The following is a 14,104-nucleotide window of genomic DNA, read 5'->3' as shown; positions in this document are numbered from 1 at the left end:
CCCTGGGCTGAAGGCGGCGCTAAACCACTGAGCAACCCAGGCTGCCCTAAGTTGAAGAAGTTTATGAGGAAAGTTGTGTTCATTGTAATGTGTAGTCTTTTTATTCTGTGCTAGTGTATAACCCGTGGAACATGGAAGCCTTTTATTCCTCCAAAGATTTTATTTATATGAGAGCGAGAGAGTGCACACGCTGCAGGAGTGCACAAATGGGAGAGGCAGAGGGAGAGGGAGAATCTTGGGCAGACTCCACACTTAGCACAGAGCCTGATGTGGGCTCAGTCTCATGACCCTGAGATAATGACTGAAGCTGAAACTAAGAATTGGATGCCCAACTGACTGCACCACCCAGGCTTCCCAACATGGAAGCCTTTTTAAAATTAACTTTTGTTGAATAAATAACGTTTCTTTTCACTTGCATCATGTCTGGCTTAAGGAGGGTAAGACTTCAATTAGGGAAGAATGCTGCATAATTATGGTACACTAAATAGGCATAGTTAGGTAATAAGGTGGAAAGACCAAGGATGTCATATTGGTCATCCTGAAGTAGTGGGGATTATGGGCAATTTTTTTTAGTCTAGACTAGATACTTGGGGTCTCTTAAATATTGCTGCATTTAAGGACAGGTTTGGAGATTGTCCTGAAGACTAGAGATTGACTGGAGGAATTATAGGACAGAAGACTACAGGTAGTCTCATCTCCTCTTCCATTCAAACTGCCATCACTGTGTTCCTGCTTTGCCAATTTCTTGGCCACCCCAGAGTCTTTTCCACTTGCTGTCCTCTCTGCCCAGAATACTCAATAGTCATTTGCTATTAACACCTTTATTTTTATTTTTTTTTTCTATCAACACCTTTAATTCTTTATTCAGAAAGGCATCTTAGCAAGTCCTTTCTTCATCTCAGTTTTTACTATTCAAACCTATGTCTCAGCGTTATCATTTCTGCGACCTGGACCCCACCCCACTGCATAGATGGCACTTAAGATCATCATTTCACATACTGATTATTTACTTAGTTTGTGTCTGCTCTAATTAGATTGTTGTGGAATATCTGCATTGCATATTGAAAGGAAATTTTTATATTAAATGTTTAATAAACTCAATTTTTCTGTCTACCCAAATTTCAGTTTTGTTTCTGTTTTCTTGATGATTGGCCCTTACACAAAGAAGTACTGATAAAAGTTTTGATTTTTATCTTAATATGCATACGCGTGTGTGTGTTTAAAAATGCATCCCTACACTAAAGCTTGTATGAGCTCACTGGACTGTATCTTTGATTATTTGGGATTTAGTTGTGACTGGAGATTTTTATGTGGTGTTAATATAAGTTATTCATGAACACATTTTTGTACTTTTAATTGTGGTTATATTTTTTTTCCTTTGTAGAAGTAAAACTACAACTGCTAATGATGTGAATGGAGTTAAAGCTTTGTCAAGTGATCAGGTATTTTTATTTAATGGTTTTAACTACTTTCTCCATATAAGCACATGAATTTAGTCTTCATTTTTTCTTGTACAATTTTAATGGAGTCAGAATCATCTGGTTCAGAAAATATTTGGTGACTTCCTAATTTTTTAAGTTTTCTTCTTTTGATTTTACTCTTACACGTATCTCAAACAAAAATGTTTTTAAAAGCATTTCTGTGTTGATTGGACTTCCTGACTTTGTTTGTTTAGCACCCGAAAAACAATGGGAACTCTTCTAGCCTCCCTTTGTCTAGAAAGGTTCTTAAGTCACTCAATCCAGCAGTCTATAGAAATGTGGAATATGAAATTTGGCTGAAGTCTAAGCAAGGTAAGTTAAACAATATTTTCTATAAATTTTCTTTGTGTCACTTGAAAATAATTAAGTCAACTTGATATTATACTGATATTGTTTACAGCTCAACAAAAACGTGATTATTCCATTGCTGCTGGCTTACAGTATGAAGTTGGAGATAAATGCCAAGTAAGTGATAGATAAAAGATTTCACATGAAATCTTCTTCTTTTTTTTTTTTTTTTTTAAGATTTTATTTATTCATGAGAGACCTAGGCAGAGAAGCAGGCTCCCTGTGGGGAACCTGATGTGGGAGTCTACCCTAGGACCCCCGGGGTCACGACCTGAGCCAAAGGCAGACAGACCCTCAACCACTGAGCCACCCAGATGCCCCGATTTTACTTGAAATCTTAATTGATTCTGATAGGAACTAAGAAAAAACAGTTTAAGTTTGAATGTGTTATTAGTATGAGATTTCACATACATATTTTAATAGTTGTAAATATTTAGCTTTTTGACCCATTAGAATACATTACCAAAACTGTATGTTTATAAAAACCATGACATCTCATCAAATGATCCTTAAGAACAGTGTCAGTGTTTGATACTACTTGTTTGAAAGAAGTAACGATAACATCTTAGATTTTTAGATATTTTCATTACAGTTAGCAAATTACCAAAATTGATTCAAACTTGACATTATAGGCTATTTTTGTTTTATGAAAGTCATCCTGGAAGATTTTGATAGATACAAAAAAGTTTTCTGTAGGATTAAGAAAGAGTGAATAGCAGTGAAAGGAGTTTTGCCGTTTAATTTGAATAAACTATTGTACTGGTCTACAGTAGCTGGTTGTTAAAGGGGAATGTTGGATTAGATCAGTTCTCAATTTGGAGTGATTTCGCAGTCCTCACTCCTCATTTGGCAGTGTTTGCAGAAACCTTTTGTAGTCACAACCTGGGAGGTGCTACTGACATCTGGGTAGAAGCCAGGGATACTGCCAAACATCCTACGATGCTCTGAACAACCCCCCCCCGCCCAAGAAAGACTTGTCCAGTCTCTAGGGTCAATATGCAAGGCTGGAGAAACTGGATAATTTCCAAGGTTCTTTTTCTATTTTTTATTTATGGAAAAACTAATATTTTCAAAACAACCTATGTACACAAAAATTATTTGGAGGTAATTTTCATAAAAAATAGTTTTCAGTGAAGTGTTGCCTTTTTAAATTACTTTAAAATAGCCAATGACAGACATTTTTCCTTGCTCTTGGAGGTTAACACTCATTTCCTGTGTGGTAAAGTGCCTTGTGAAAAGTATCTGATTGACCAGGATTATATCAGCATCAGTGACAGACTACTACCTTTCTTAAGAACTTAAAAAGTGTTCTGATTCTGAGGTATTGAAAGAAAAGAAGAAGAGGATATGATTCATTTATGTTCTTCCTTACAGAATTGTTAGAAACGTATTATAATCACAGAACAGAATTATGGAATCTTTTGTTATAGTGATTTGGAAAACTTGGATAAAACAGAAGAGTGAATCTAGGGCTTAGGGCCTCTCCTCCCTTCTCTCTCCCCCTTAACAGAGGATTACTTCTCTTATGGTGCATTTCTAAAACTGTTATTTGTTATTTTAAATCAAGCTTGCTTCCTTTCACGTTGCAGTTGTTTTTGGTCACATAGGTGCTGTTGGTAAAGTAGATGGTAAAGCAGATATTTGAAATAGTTTTTTTCTTTTTTAGAGTATTTTGTTTTTATACCTAGTAGACTTCTCATTTGGGTAAAATTTAATTGAAATTCTGCGATGGAAACTGCTGTGACTCAAAGGTTATCCTTATTTACTCAAGCATTTAAGGTGTAGTTTAAACTTTCGATATAGATTAACTTCAGAAGGATCTGTTTTATTGCTAGACTGTTGAAGAGAGGAAGGCAAAGTGTCCTTTTGTGGTTAATGAAGGTGGAGACATCAGCTTTAGGACTTGGATCTTCTAAAAGAAGTGGGAGGTTAACTTGCAGCAGTGCTACCTACATCGGGCCCCTAGAGCAGTGATTGGCAGGTGCCCTGTTCACTGAGTACCGTTTGATTCTGGGAAGAAACCTAAAGACTTCCTCTTGTCGGTTTGCTATTAGGTAATATGAATTGTGTATTAGAGAATATGTCATGGTTCTATTTTTATGGAGAAGAAAGGTCACAGTTACACATTTTAAATATTGGAAAAGTGAGAAGATAATAGTAAATATTAGTTGCTCTCATTTATAGAGTGGTTGCTGTGTACAAGTTAGTAGTGTCCTTTTTGTATATCATATGTACCTCATTCCATCTCCATGAGGCCTATGACCTAGGTACTATTATTAGCTCCATTTTGCATGTGAGGACACTGAAGCATGAAATCAGTAACTTGCCAGAGGTCATATTGCTGGTAAATAAAAAAGACAGGCCTAGAACCTTGGTGTATGCGGTGCTATAGCCTTTTGTTCAGAACCAGGGCATGCTGCCACTCTTGTTTGGAGCCTTGATAGGTTGTGCTCCTGCTTCTCCCTGAATTACGGAGAGAAACATTTTATAAAATTTTGAAAGTATAAACAAAGAAAAGTAATTTGGCTAGAGGTACAGAGGTCTGGGAGGTCAGAAAAACACTATGGTGTACCCTTTTGAACTTGATTGTGTTTTTAACATTGTATAGTCATTTTCTTTTTCATTGAAAACAAAATAAAAATTTCAAAGGTGATCACTGATGCAAAGGAAACAAGTGACTGATTTTTCTTTCTGGAATTGTTCAACAGGTCAGGTTGGATCACAATGGAAAATTTTCTAATGCAGACTTTCCAGGGGTTCACTCGGAGAATGGACCAGTTTTGGTTGAAGAACTTGGAAAGAAGTATGTATTGCTCTTCAACTAAGGCGTTTATTGTCTCTCCCACTTATTGTAATCATGAGGATTTCTAAATGGCCCTGTGTGTTTGTAAATTAGTCAAAGATATTGCCAATGTGTAGAAAATGTATTCGTTTAGAACTCAAGTTCACATTTGTGTTTTCCATATGAACAGATTTTAAAAACTTGCTGCTTACAGTTTAAAATGTGTCATTCTTCACAAAGGCAGTTTGGGAAATTGATTCTATCCTAACTGTTAAGTGGGGAGCATTGGAGGACGGGGACCATATTCATTTCGAATTTTCAGTTAGTACTGTATTGCATGTACTTAGATTTCCCTAGATGTTTGTCACATGGAGCGGTAAAATGCTGTGGTTGACTTGCTGTGGTTGAGTCTTATGTTATAGCGCCTTTTGTTTCCATTGTCTCTATTAGGAAACAGGGTAATAAGTCACACCTAAAACTTTACTGGGAAAATTTCAAACATAACACAAATCTAAAGAGAGTGTAGTAAACCCCACCGTAAGGATCTCCCTGTTTTAGCAACTAACAGTGTTTGGCAATCTTTTTCTAATCTCTTCTCCCTAACCCCCTTTTAAAAAAATGGGAATGGAATTGAATATTTAAAAGCAAATCCCAGATACCACATCATTTCTTTTTTTTTTAAGTGCTGAGCAATTTATTTTTATAAAATCTTATTCTTTTGTTACATATTTAATCTTAAATATTCTTCCTGTCTCAAATGTTCGTTATATTACAACTTTTTCTCTGTCTCTTACCTGTTCAGGATGAGACAGTACCTTATTTAGAATATCTTTTTGACATCCCATCATTTTTTAATAGACACCTAGATGCTTATGTTTCTCTAACATAGTAAGAACTCTTCCCTCCCCACATTAACTGTAGTATCATCATCACAGTTAACAGAATAAAGTCATTCCTTTTTTTTATCCAATCTTTTGCTTAGATTGTGTTTAAGGCCTTTTAGTCTTCCGTTTTTTTAGGTTAGAAAATATGCTTTTGATTTATGTCATCTTAGTTGATTAGAATTACATCTGGATTGCTAAGTGCTTTGTACTTTAATTTTTAAATAAGAACTAAAACTAATTTATTTTGTAAGTTAAAAATACTCATGCAGAATACTTAGGTAGATATTTTTACTAGGAATACCTTGTTGTTATAAGTTTTTTTCTTTTGAAGACACTCCCCGAAGAACCTCAAACCACCTCCCTCAGAAAGCTGGAACACCGTATCAGGAAAGAAGATGAGAAAACCTTCCACTTCTGGACAAAATTTCCACTCTGGTTAGGATTTTATCAAATTAGTTTTTTTTTTTTTTTTTTTTTTTGTGGGCGGAGGGGAGGATGTTGGTACTTGGAATTTTTTTAAATAGGAAAACTATTTAAAAAGTATTTTTGGCTTCTTGTCACAGACATGGATTACAGAGGGCCAAAGAATCCAAGCAAGCCAATAAAAACTCCATCAGCACTACCTCCTCGACTCCAACATCCTTCGGGAGTAAGACAACATACATTCTCTAGTCATTCTGCAGGGTCACAGTCTCAGAAACCCTCCAGTGAGCACAAAAATCTTAATAGGACACCCTCACAGATCATAAGGTAACTTTCCTGAATGTAAGAGAAATATAAATTGAGTGGCATTTCCTTCATCTGCCACATTACATGCATTTAAATTTAAAGTTGCAACTTTGTGTTCGTTTACTTGTCTGTACTATAACAGTAAAAGTATTGTTGATTAAATATACCACGTGAGGATTTTAGTTCTGTATAGTTAAATGTTTAATTTTCTTTAAATAAATCAAAGTAATTTTAGGGCAAGGCATCTTTTTTGAATAATTTTTCTTCAGATGTTTTGAGAGACCTTATTCCCAGCAAAGTCTTATTCTTGCACTTTTTTTTTTTTTTTTTAAGATTTATTTGTTTATTCATGAGAGACAGAGAGGCAGAGGCACAGGCACAGGGAGAAGCAGGCTCTTTGCAGGAGCCCAATGTGGGACTTGATCTGGATCCTGGGATTACGACCTGAGCCGAAGGCAGCCACCCAACCACTGAGCCACCCAGGCATCCCTTATTCTTGCACTTAATAGTTTTCTGGTAGCTTGCATTTTGTTAAATACTGAATGCCAAATTGCATTTCTATTCCTAGGTTACGAATGTTCCCTTTATATAGGAACTTAACCAACTTAACCAAAATGTTCAATTTACTTTATTCTGATAAGTTTGGGTTGTTTGTGGTAAGTGCCTTATATTAAATGGGCCTAGGGCAGCCTGGGTGGCTCAGTGGTTTAGCGCTGCCTTGGGCCCAGGGTGTGATCCTGGAAACCCGGGATCGAGTCCCATGTCGGGCTCCCTGCATGGAGCCTGCTCCTCCCTCTGCCTGTGTCTCTGCCTCTCTCTCTCTCTGTGTGTGTCTCATGAGTAAATAAATAAAATCTTAAAAAAAAAATGGGCCTATAAGTTTTATAAGTCAGTGTAAACATGCATATTAGTCTGAATATCCAGAGACAAGATGAACTTCAGGATCATAATTTTCCTGTGCAGTGCATTTTATTTTTTCCCTAATCTGCTTTTCTATGGAGTATATAGCACTTTGGAGGAACTTTGAGAGGATGTGTTTTAGTTGAGGCCTTCCTTTTCATGCAAATTTAGCCATTGGAGCCCCCACTGTAGGTTACTGTGACCAATGCCTTCGTCCTTCCAAGCTTCCTTTTTCCAATTGCCTGGGCATCAGCTTATGTGCTTCCAAGCTCTGGTCTTAAGTTCCTTTATTTCTGGCTTTTGGGCAGTCCTCTTTCTTGGGAATGTACTTTTTTCCTTTTTTTAGAAGATATTTATTTACTTATTTTAGAGAGCACACTAATTGGGGAAGGTGCAGGGGGAGAAGGAGAGGGAGAGAATCTCCAGCAAACCCTCATCTGTGTAGGGCTTAATCTCACAACTATGAGGACTCTGAGAACATGGTGTGAGCCAAAATCAGGAGTCAGATGCCTGACTGAACCACCCAGGCGCCCCCTTAACTTTTTGTCATTAAAGACTGCTTATGTAATGAAGATCTTCAAGGTAGAGTTGTAGGTTCTTAGGCTGAGATACACGAAATACTTGTTAGTTTTCTGGGCCTATGGCAAGGTACCACAAACTGGATGGCTTAAAACCACAGAAATTTATTTTCCCGGGTCTGGAGGCTAGAAGTCTAAAATCAAGTTGTCAGTAAGGCCATATGCTCTTTCTGAACACTCTAGGGGAGAGTGTTTCATATACCTCTCCTACTTCTCCTATTGCCTGTAGTCCTTGATGTTCCCTAGCTGGTGAATTTATCACCCCGGTTTCTGCCTCTGTCATCACATGGTGTTCTCCCTGTGTGTCTGTTTCTTTTCTAATAAGGATATTAGTTCTATTGGGTTTAGGGCCCACCCCACCCTACCTTAGTATGACCTCATCTTAACTTGATTACTTCTGTAAAGACCCTATTTATAAATAAAATCATATGCACAGGTACCAGTGGTTAGGATTTGAATATATCTATTTGGAAAGAACAGTTCAATCATGAACACCAGTACTTCATTAATTACATTTTTCTTTTTAGTCTAACAAACTATTACGAATAGGAAATTAATTTATGTTGTTCAAAGTCTGAAACATTCCGAAGTTTGTTCATTCTCGTAATTCTTCCTATCCCTATTTTCCCAGTGATGTAGTTTCCTTCTGTAGAGGCATCCAGTGTTTATAGATTTTTGTGTATCCCTACAAGGATACCTTACATATGTGTAAAAAGTACATATATATTCACAAACCAAAAGTTCTAATGAGAACAAATGGTTAAAATTCAGTCAGAAGAAGGGATGTTACCTCATTTCTGAAGATTGGTCGTATAGACACAATCCTGAGAATTAGCCTGGGTAAAGAGTGGTCAGGGCCTTGCATTCTTGGCATGGCCAGAGCAACAGTGCTCAGGGCCATTCAGGGCTCCTGGTGGGTTATTGCTCCCAGCAGACAGAATTGGAGTCATTCATTAATCAACTGGTTGTGACTAAAGTCTTTTTGGACATTAGACTCCTCTAACATCTGTGGAATCTTATTCAGAGCAGGCACAGTACCTAAGAGGACTAGCTTATTTTGAATATTAACTTTTGAAACCTAAAAATGTGAAGTACATACATGAAGGTCATAGACAGAATTAAGATTTTCCTTTAACAAAATTCTCACTTTTTTAATAGATTAGAAAAACATTTTTTTCCCTTGAACACAAAGGTACTCTTTAGTGTTTTAAATATTAAAGAAAATACATATAGGCTACTAAATGGCTGATTTTTTTTTTTTTAAGGATCCTATTTATTCATGAGAGACAGAGAGAGAGAGAGAGAGAGAGAGACACAGAGACCGAGACATGGGCAGAGGGAGAAGCAGGCTTCTTGCAAAGAGCCCAATGTAGGACTTGATCCTGGGCCTGGGGTCACACCGAGAGCCAAAGGCAGACACTCAACCTCAGCCACCCAGATGTCCCCTAAATGGCTGATTTTATACTTTTGTTTACCATAAACTGAATTTATGGCTAGAGTGTTTGTGGTGTTGTATCCAATCTCCTAGGAATTGGTAGAATAATGAGAAAGTTGTGAAATGTCTTTGTCTTCCTAGGATATTTTTTTATATGTTAGCTACTTGATATATAAAAATACTTGTTGGCAGAAGACAGTGTGTATGTAATACATAGACATGAAGCTTTAAAGAATTTTTTTTAAAGATTTATTTATTAATGAGAGACACACAGAGAGGCAGAGACATAGGCAGAGGGAGACTTGATCCCAGGATTCAAGGATCACGACCTGAGGCACCCCAAAGAATTTTTTGATGTTGTAACTAATTATATAGGAACCTCCTTGGATTTGTAGTGTGCCTTCACTGTGGTTGAGAGTGAATTTTGTTACTATATTGAAACAAAATTAGGAGACCACTGATGATTAAATATTCACAGGGTTTTAAAACTAAAGTATGGAATTTCATAGTTAATAGTCCAATTGATTTAAGCCCATTACTTTATCTTGACTTTATTTCTTAAAAAAATTTTTTTTTAAGATTTTATTTATTCATGAGAGACAGAGAAAGGGAGAGAGGCAGAGACACAGGCAGAGGGAGAAGTAGGCTCCATGTGAGAAGACTGATGTGGGACTCGATCCGGGTCTCCAGGATCACGCCCTGGCCGAAGGCAGGCGCCAGATCCCTGAGCCACCCAGGGATCCCTCTTCTATTTAACACATCAGTTTTGAACTCTTTTAGTTACAGAATAAAAGAACTCTATTGTTGGATGTGAGACCTTTATGATCTCTCACTTTTTCATTTCCTACTGGTATTGGTCTCTCTCTTTGGAGATAATAAATCAGCGCAGGATTGCCACATATGCTTTCACTGTGCAAGTGCTGAAATAATGTAATGTTGCTGATTACCTCCTTTCCAGCTAACTGCAAATAGGAAGGATTTGGTTCTTGCTGTGTGATGGGTGAGGGTGAGGTGGACAGTTTGGGTGATGGGACACAGTGGTGAGATAGTGTTAGCTTTCCAAGGAAGCCTGGCACTTGCTGAATCCTCTCTGGAGTCTGAGGAAGACTGGTCTGTGATTTTGAGGGTCCAGTTTGCCTTCTTTTCCTCTGTTGATGAAATTAGGGTGTGATTTTATAATTTATTTATTTATTTATTTTTTAAAAAAGATTTTATTTTTATTTATGCATGAGAGACACACAGAGAGGCAGAGACACAGGCAGAGGGGAGAAGGAGGCTCCCTGCAGGGAGCCCAATGTGGGACTTGATCCCGGATCTCCAGAATTACGCCCTGGGCCGAAGGCGGTACTAAACTGCTGAGCCACCTGGGCTGCTTTAGGGTGTGATTTTAAATGGGACTATGTGAGAACATGAAATGGATATTCTTTATATACATATATATATATATAAGTATATATATATACACATATATATATTTTTAATCAGGTGGTATTGTGTCCTCACGTTTTTGTTTTTGTTTAAGATTTATTTATTTTTTGGTGGGGGCAGGGCAGAAGGAGAGAATCTCAAGCAGACTCCCTGCTAAGTTCGGAGCCCAACACAGGCTTTGATCTCGTGACCCTGAGATCATGACCCGAGCCGAAACCAGGAGTCAGTTTTTTTTTTTTTTTAAAGATTTTATTTATTTATTCATAGAGACAAAGAGAGAGAGAGAGAGGAAGAGACACAGGCAGAGGGAGAAGCAGGCATCATACAGAGAGCCTGATGTGGGACTCGATCCAGGGTCTCCAGGATCATGCCCTGGGCTGCAGGCGGCGCTAAACCGCTGCGCCACCGGGGCTGCCCAAGAGTCAGATTTTTAACGAACTCTTTAACACCCAGGTGCCCTGTGTCCTCACTTTTAAAAGGAAGATTATGTCTTGACATTGTGACATTGTATTTTTCCTGTATGTTTTGGATTTTCATTTCTACTCTTGTGGAACTGTTAGACATGGTAGAAATAATATTCCTATTGCTTATAATAGTTACAAGTCATATAAACACATTAGAGTTTTGTTATAAGCTACTAAGCTATTCATGGATTTCTTGTCATCCTTCTCAGACCATAATTATATTGAGTTGATGGCCGTCTTAGCTCTGCAGTTAGTAAGTTAGTATCTAGTCTGGTGTATTTTGATTTTTATTCTTTCTAGCTTTTCATCTCTCTCAGTGGTATCATCAGAAAACGGGAGAATAGTCCTCGTGTCTGCTTTGAATGGTTGCCCTTTACTTAGTACAGAAAATGAGAGTGCTCCTGAGATCCAAATTAATAACTTTCCCTTCATTTAGAAAATGAATTTTGTGACAGTATTGGACTATGACACAACAAAGAATATATATAGTGCTTAAATTTATACCGTGATGAAAAAAATTTTCAGTTATTTCTATACCACTTGGTACAGTGAGTTCTGTTTTTTCTTTTTTTCTCTGTTTTTAGTTTTGACTGTCATGTGGCCTAAACTACAGGAACTTCCATTTTCTAAACATTCATTAGTCAGGCTGCCAAAAGTTCTATAATGTCACAGTGTAGCTAAATTAGTCAAATATTTGTATTGCAAAAAGGTATTTTATTTTAGGTACTCAATATATTTTGTCTTTTTTTTTCATGACGAGAATGTTTTGTTTGACAGAAAACCTGATCGTGAGAGAGCTGAGGATTTTGATCACACGAGTCGAGAATCTAACTATTTTGGCCTCTCCCCAGAAGAGCGCAGAGAGAAGCAAGCTATAGAAGAATCTCGTTTACTCTACGAGATTCAGAACAGAGATGAACAGGCTTTCCCAGCCCTTTCCGTATGTATGAAAAGAGATTTTAAAAGTTCTTTAGAAGTCTATCCTTAATATAGTTTTTATATTAGACTGTAGTTTCTAATCGTAGACTAGTAATTTTTAAACTAAAGGTACCTTAAAGATCATGTAGTTGCCCCCTCTTTATACATTTTTCATGAAGAAGATGAGGTTTGAAAATATTACTCGTTGGCAGAGTTGAGACAAGTAAGTTGGTTAGCTCTTCCAGTTTAGTATTTTCTCTTGAACCAAAACAGAAATACATTTTGCTACCTAAAGTTATGCAGTAGAGGTTCACATTCCATAAACAAGATATGTCTATAGAATCAGGAAACTCTTTTTAGTGTCCTTTACTGATCATACCAGGACCTAATTAATACGGTAAGAATTGTCATTCAGTGTTTGCTGTTAGAGGTGGTATACATGTAATACTGTGGCTTGCCCTTGCTGTGTGTCAGACACCGGGCTGTGATGGATGCTTCTCTGATGAAAGACATGTTCTCTACTCTTGGTTTTCTTAATTCTTTTGGGAGAGTTAACAGGGATGGGAAAACAGTTCTCATGTAAAGTGTGAAGTGAAATGCTCTTATGAGGAGGGTTCATTGGCAGCACACGGAGAAAGGTAACTAATGCACTCTGGGGCACTGGAGGCCTTGTGCCTGTGAGCTTTTTATTGGTAAGTGTACCAAGTACTGTGTGATTCAGAGTGGTGGTTGGACACTTTTTCCTAAGATGGATGCTACTGTATACCAGTATTAAAAATTAAAGCACCATATACTCAATTCTCTGGCTTCTGTGGAATCCTTTAGAGGTGTGAGTGAGATGCTCTGCTGAAACTGCTGATCTGGAGTAGTAGTTCAGTCTGGCTGCAGGAGTTGGAGCTTAGGAATTTTTGGAAGATGTGCCCAAATCCATATAGCGCACTAGGTGTGGTCTGTATGTTAAGTATATTTGTCTCTATGTGATAGATGTTATTTTCCCACAACATAACATGTAGATAATAAAAAAGTTCAAATGATTTACCCTTGTATCCTAGCTTTTTGTCCTGTTGTTAGGTAGTATTAGTTGTATTGTTAGGTAGAATAGTAAAAATATAACTACTGTGGGGATAAATTGAAAGTTTTTAATAAAATGTGTCCTTATACTCATCATTTTTAGACCTATCTTGGACTTGATAGTGACTCAAGTTTTTCTTCTAGAAAACTGTCACAGAGGGCTGAGATCCTGTTCTCAGCTGTGTGTAACATTTCCAGAGAGCTAGAGAAGTAAAGGACTTTCAGTGATAGTTTAGCTTAGAAACCCAACTTTGTCCCTTTGTTTCACCAGTTAGAAGGTTTGATCTCATACAGAGCTTAAGTAATTTGCTGATGATCAGCATTTCAGTGGTAAGAATCCTAGTGCACGGTATCTGCTAATTTGCACTTAGGTATTTTTCCCTCACAAAGAACTGTGGCCCTGCAGTGGCTGCTTTTGAAGGTTGGTATGAAGGGTATTGTTCTTGGTGCAAAGAATATAAGTATAAATTGCAAGGGGAAGGTTTGGTCTGGGTGGCTTCCTGAAGAGGGGATATGAAGAAGTCACTCTACTAATTTAGGCTAAAGGTCTGATTGCCTAATACTTTTGAGTTATTAATAATAAGCCTATTGTCATAGAGTATGTAAGTAAACGTGAACCCTATGTCCTTTTTTTTTCTTTGCAGTTTTGGAAATATAAAGACATAGGGCTGTGAATTTTGAAATTTACAATGAAATGTATGAAAAGTAAGCTTAACAAAATGTTGGGTTTTTGTTCATTTTAAGAGCTCATCAGTTAGTCAGTCAGCTTCTCCGAGTAGCAACCCATGTGTCCAGAGAAAATCATCACATGTAAGTGACAGAAAAGGAAGCAGGCGGAGAATGGATACCGAAGAACGGAAAGATAAAGGTATGTTATTTCATCATTTGAAAGCAGATGCTACAGCTCTGTGTCTGGTTTAAAGCCATATGTTAGAAAAGAACCCTTTGTAAATCATTAAGTAGTGTAATGTTACATATCTCACTGTTGCAGAGATACATTGACTCAGGCTAAAGCATGTTAAATGTTATTCTGAAAACTGCGTTTTTCACTGACTACACATAGTTCATGTAGTACTTTTGGCTTTG

General features: G+C 37.3%; 1 protein-coding gene across 9 annotated transcripts in view; it reads left to right on the top strand.

Annotated features, from left to right (window-relative positions):
* The window catches only part of OTUD4 (OTU deubiquitinase 4), a 45,239-nt gene that overhangs the window by 20,051 nt on the left and 11,084 nt on the right, over positions 1–14,104 (top strand). For all 9 annotated transcript variants that reach the window (XM_025438709.3, XM_025438707.3, XM_025438708.3 and 6 more), the window contains 8 exons: positions 1,385–1,442; positions 1,676–1,793; positions 1,882–1,946; positions 4,538–4,632; positions 5,827–5,930; positions 6,059–6,245; positions 11,807–11,969; positions 13,763–13,886. In XM_025438709.3, the coding sequence (XP_025294494.1) occupies positions 1,385–1,442; positions 1,676–1,793; positions 1,882–1,946; positions 4,538–4,632; positions 5,827–5,930; positions 6,059–6,245; positions 11,807–11,969; positions 13,763–13,886 (914 nt within the window). The remainder of the gene's footprint in view (positions 1–1,384; positions 1,443–1,675; positions 1,794–1,881; positions 1,947–4,537; positions 4,633–5,826; positions 5,931–6,058; positions 6,246–11,806; positions 11,970–13,762; positions 13,887–14,104) is intronic.

This window comes from Canis lupus, chromosome 15 (genome assembly GCF_003254725.2).
Source record: "Canis lupus dingo isolate Sandy chromosome 15, ASM325472v2, whole genome shotgun sequence".
Taxonomy (NCBI): Eukaryota; Metazoa; Chordata; class Mammalia; order Carnivora; family Canidae; genus Canis; species Canis lupus.
Note: the sequence above shows the minus strand (reverse complement) of the source record. Positions and strands in the feature narration are given on the sequence as shown.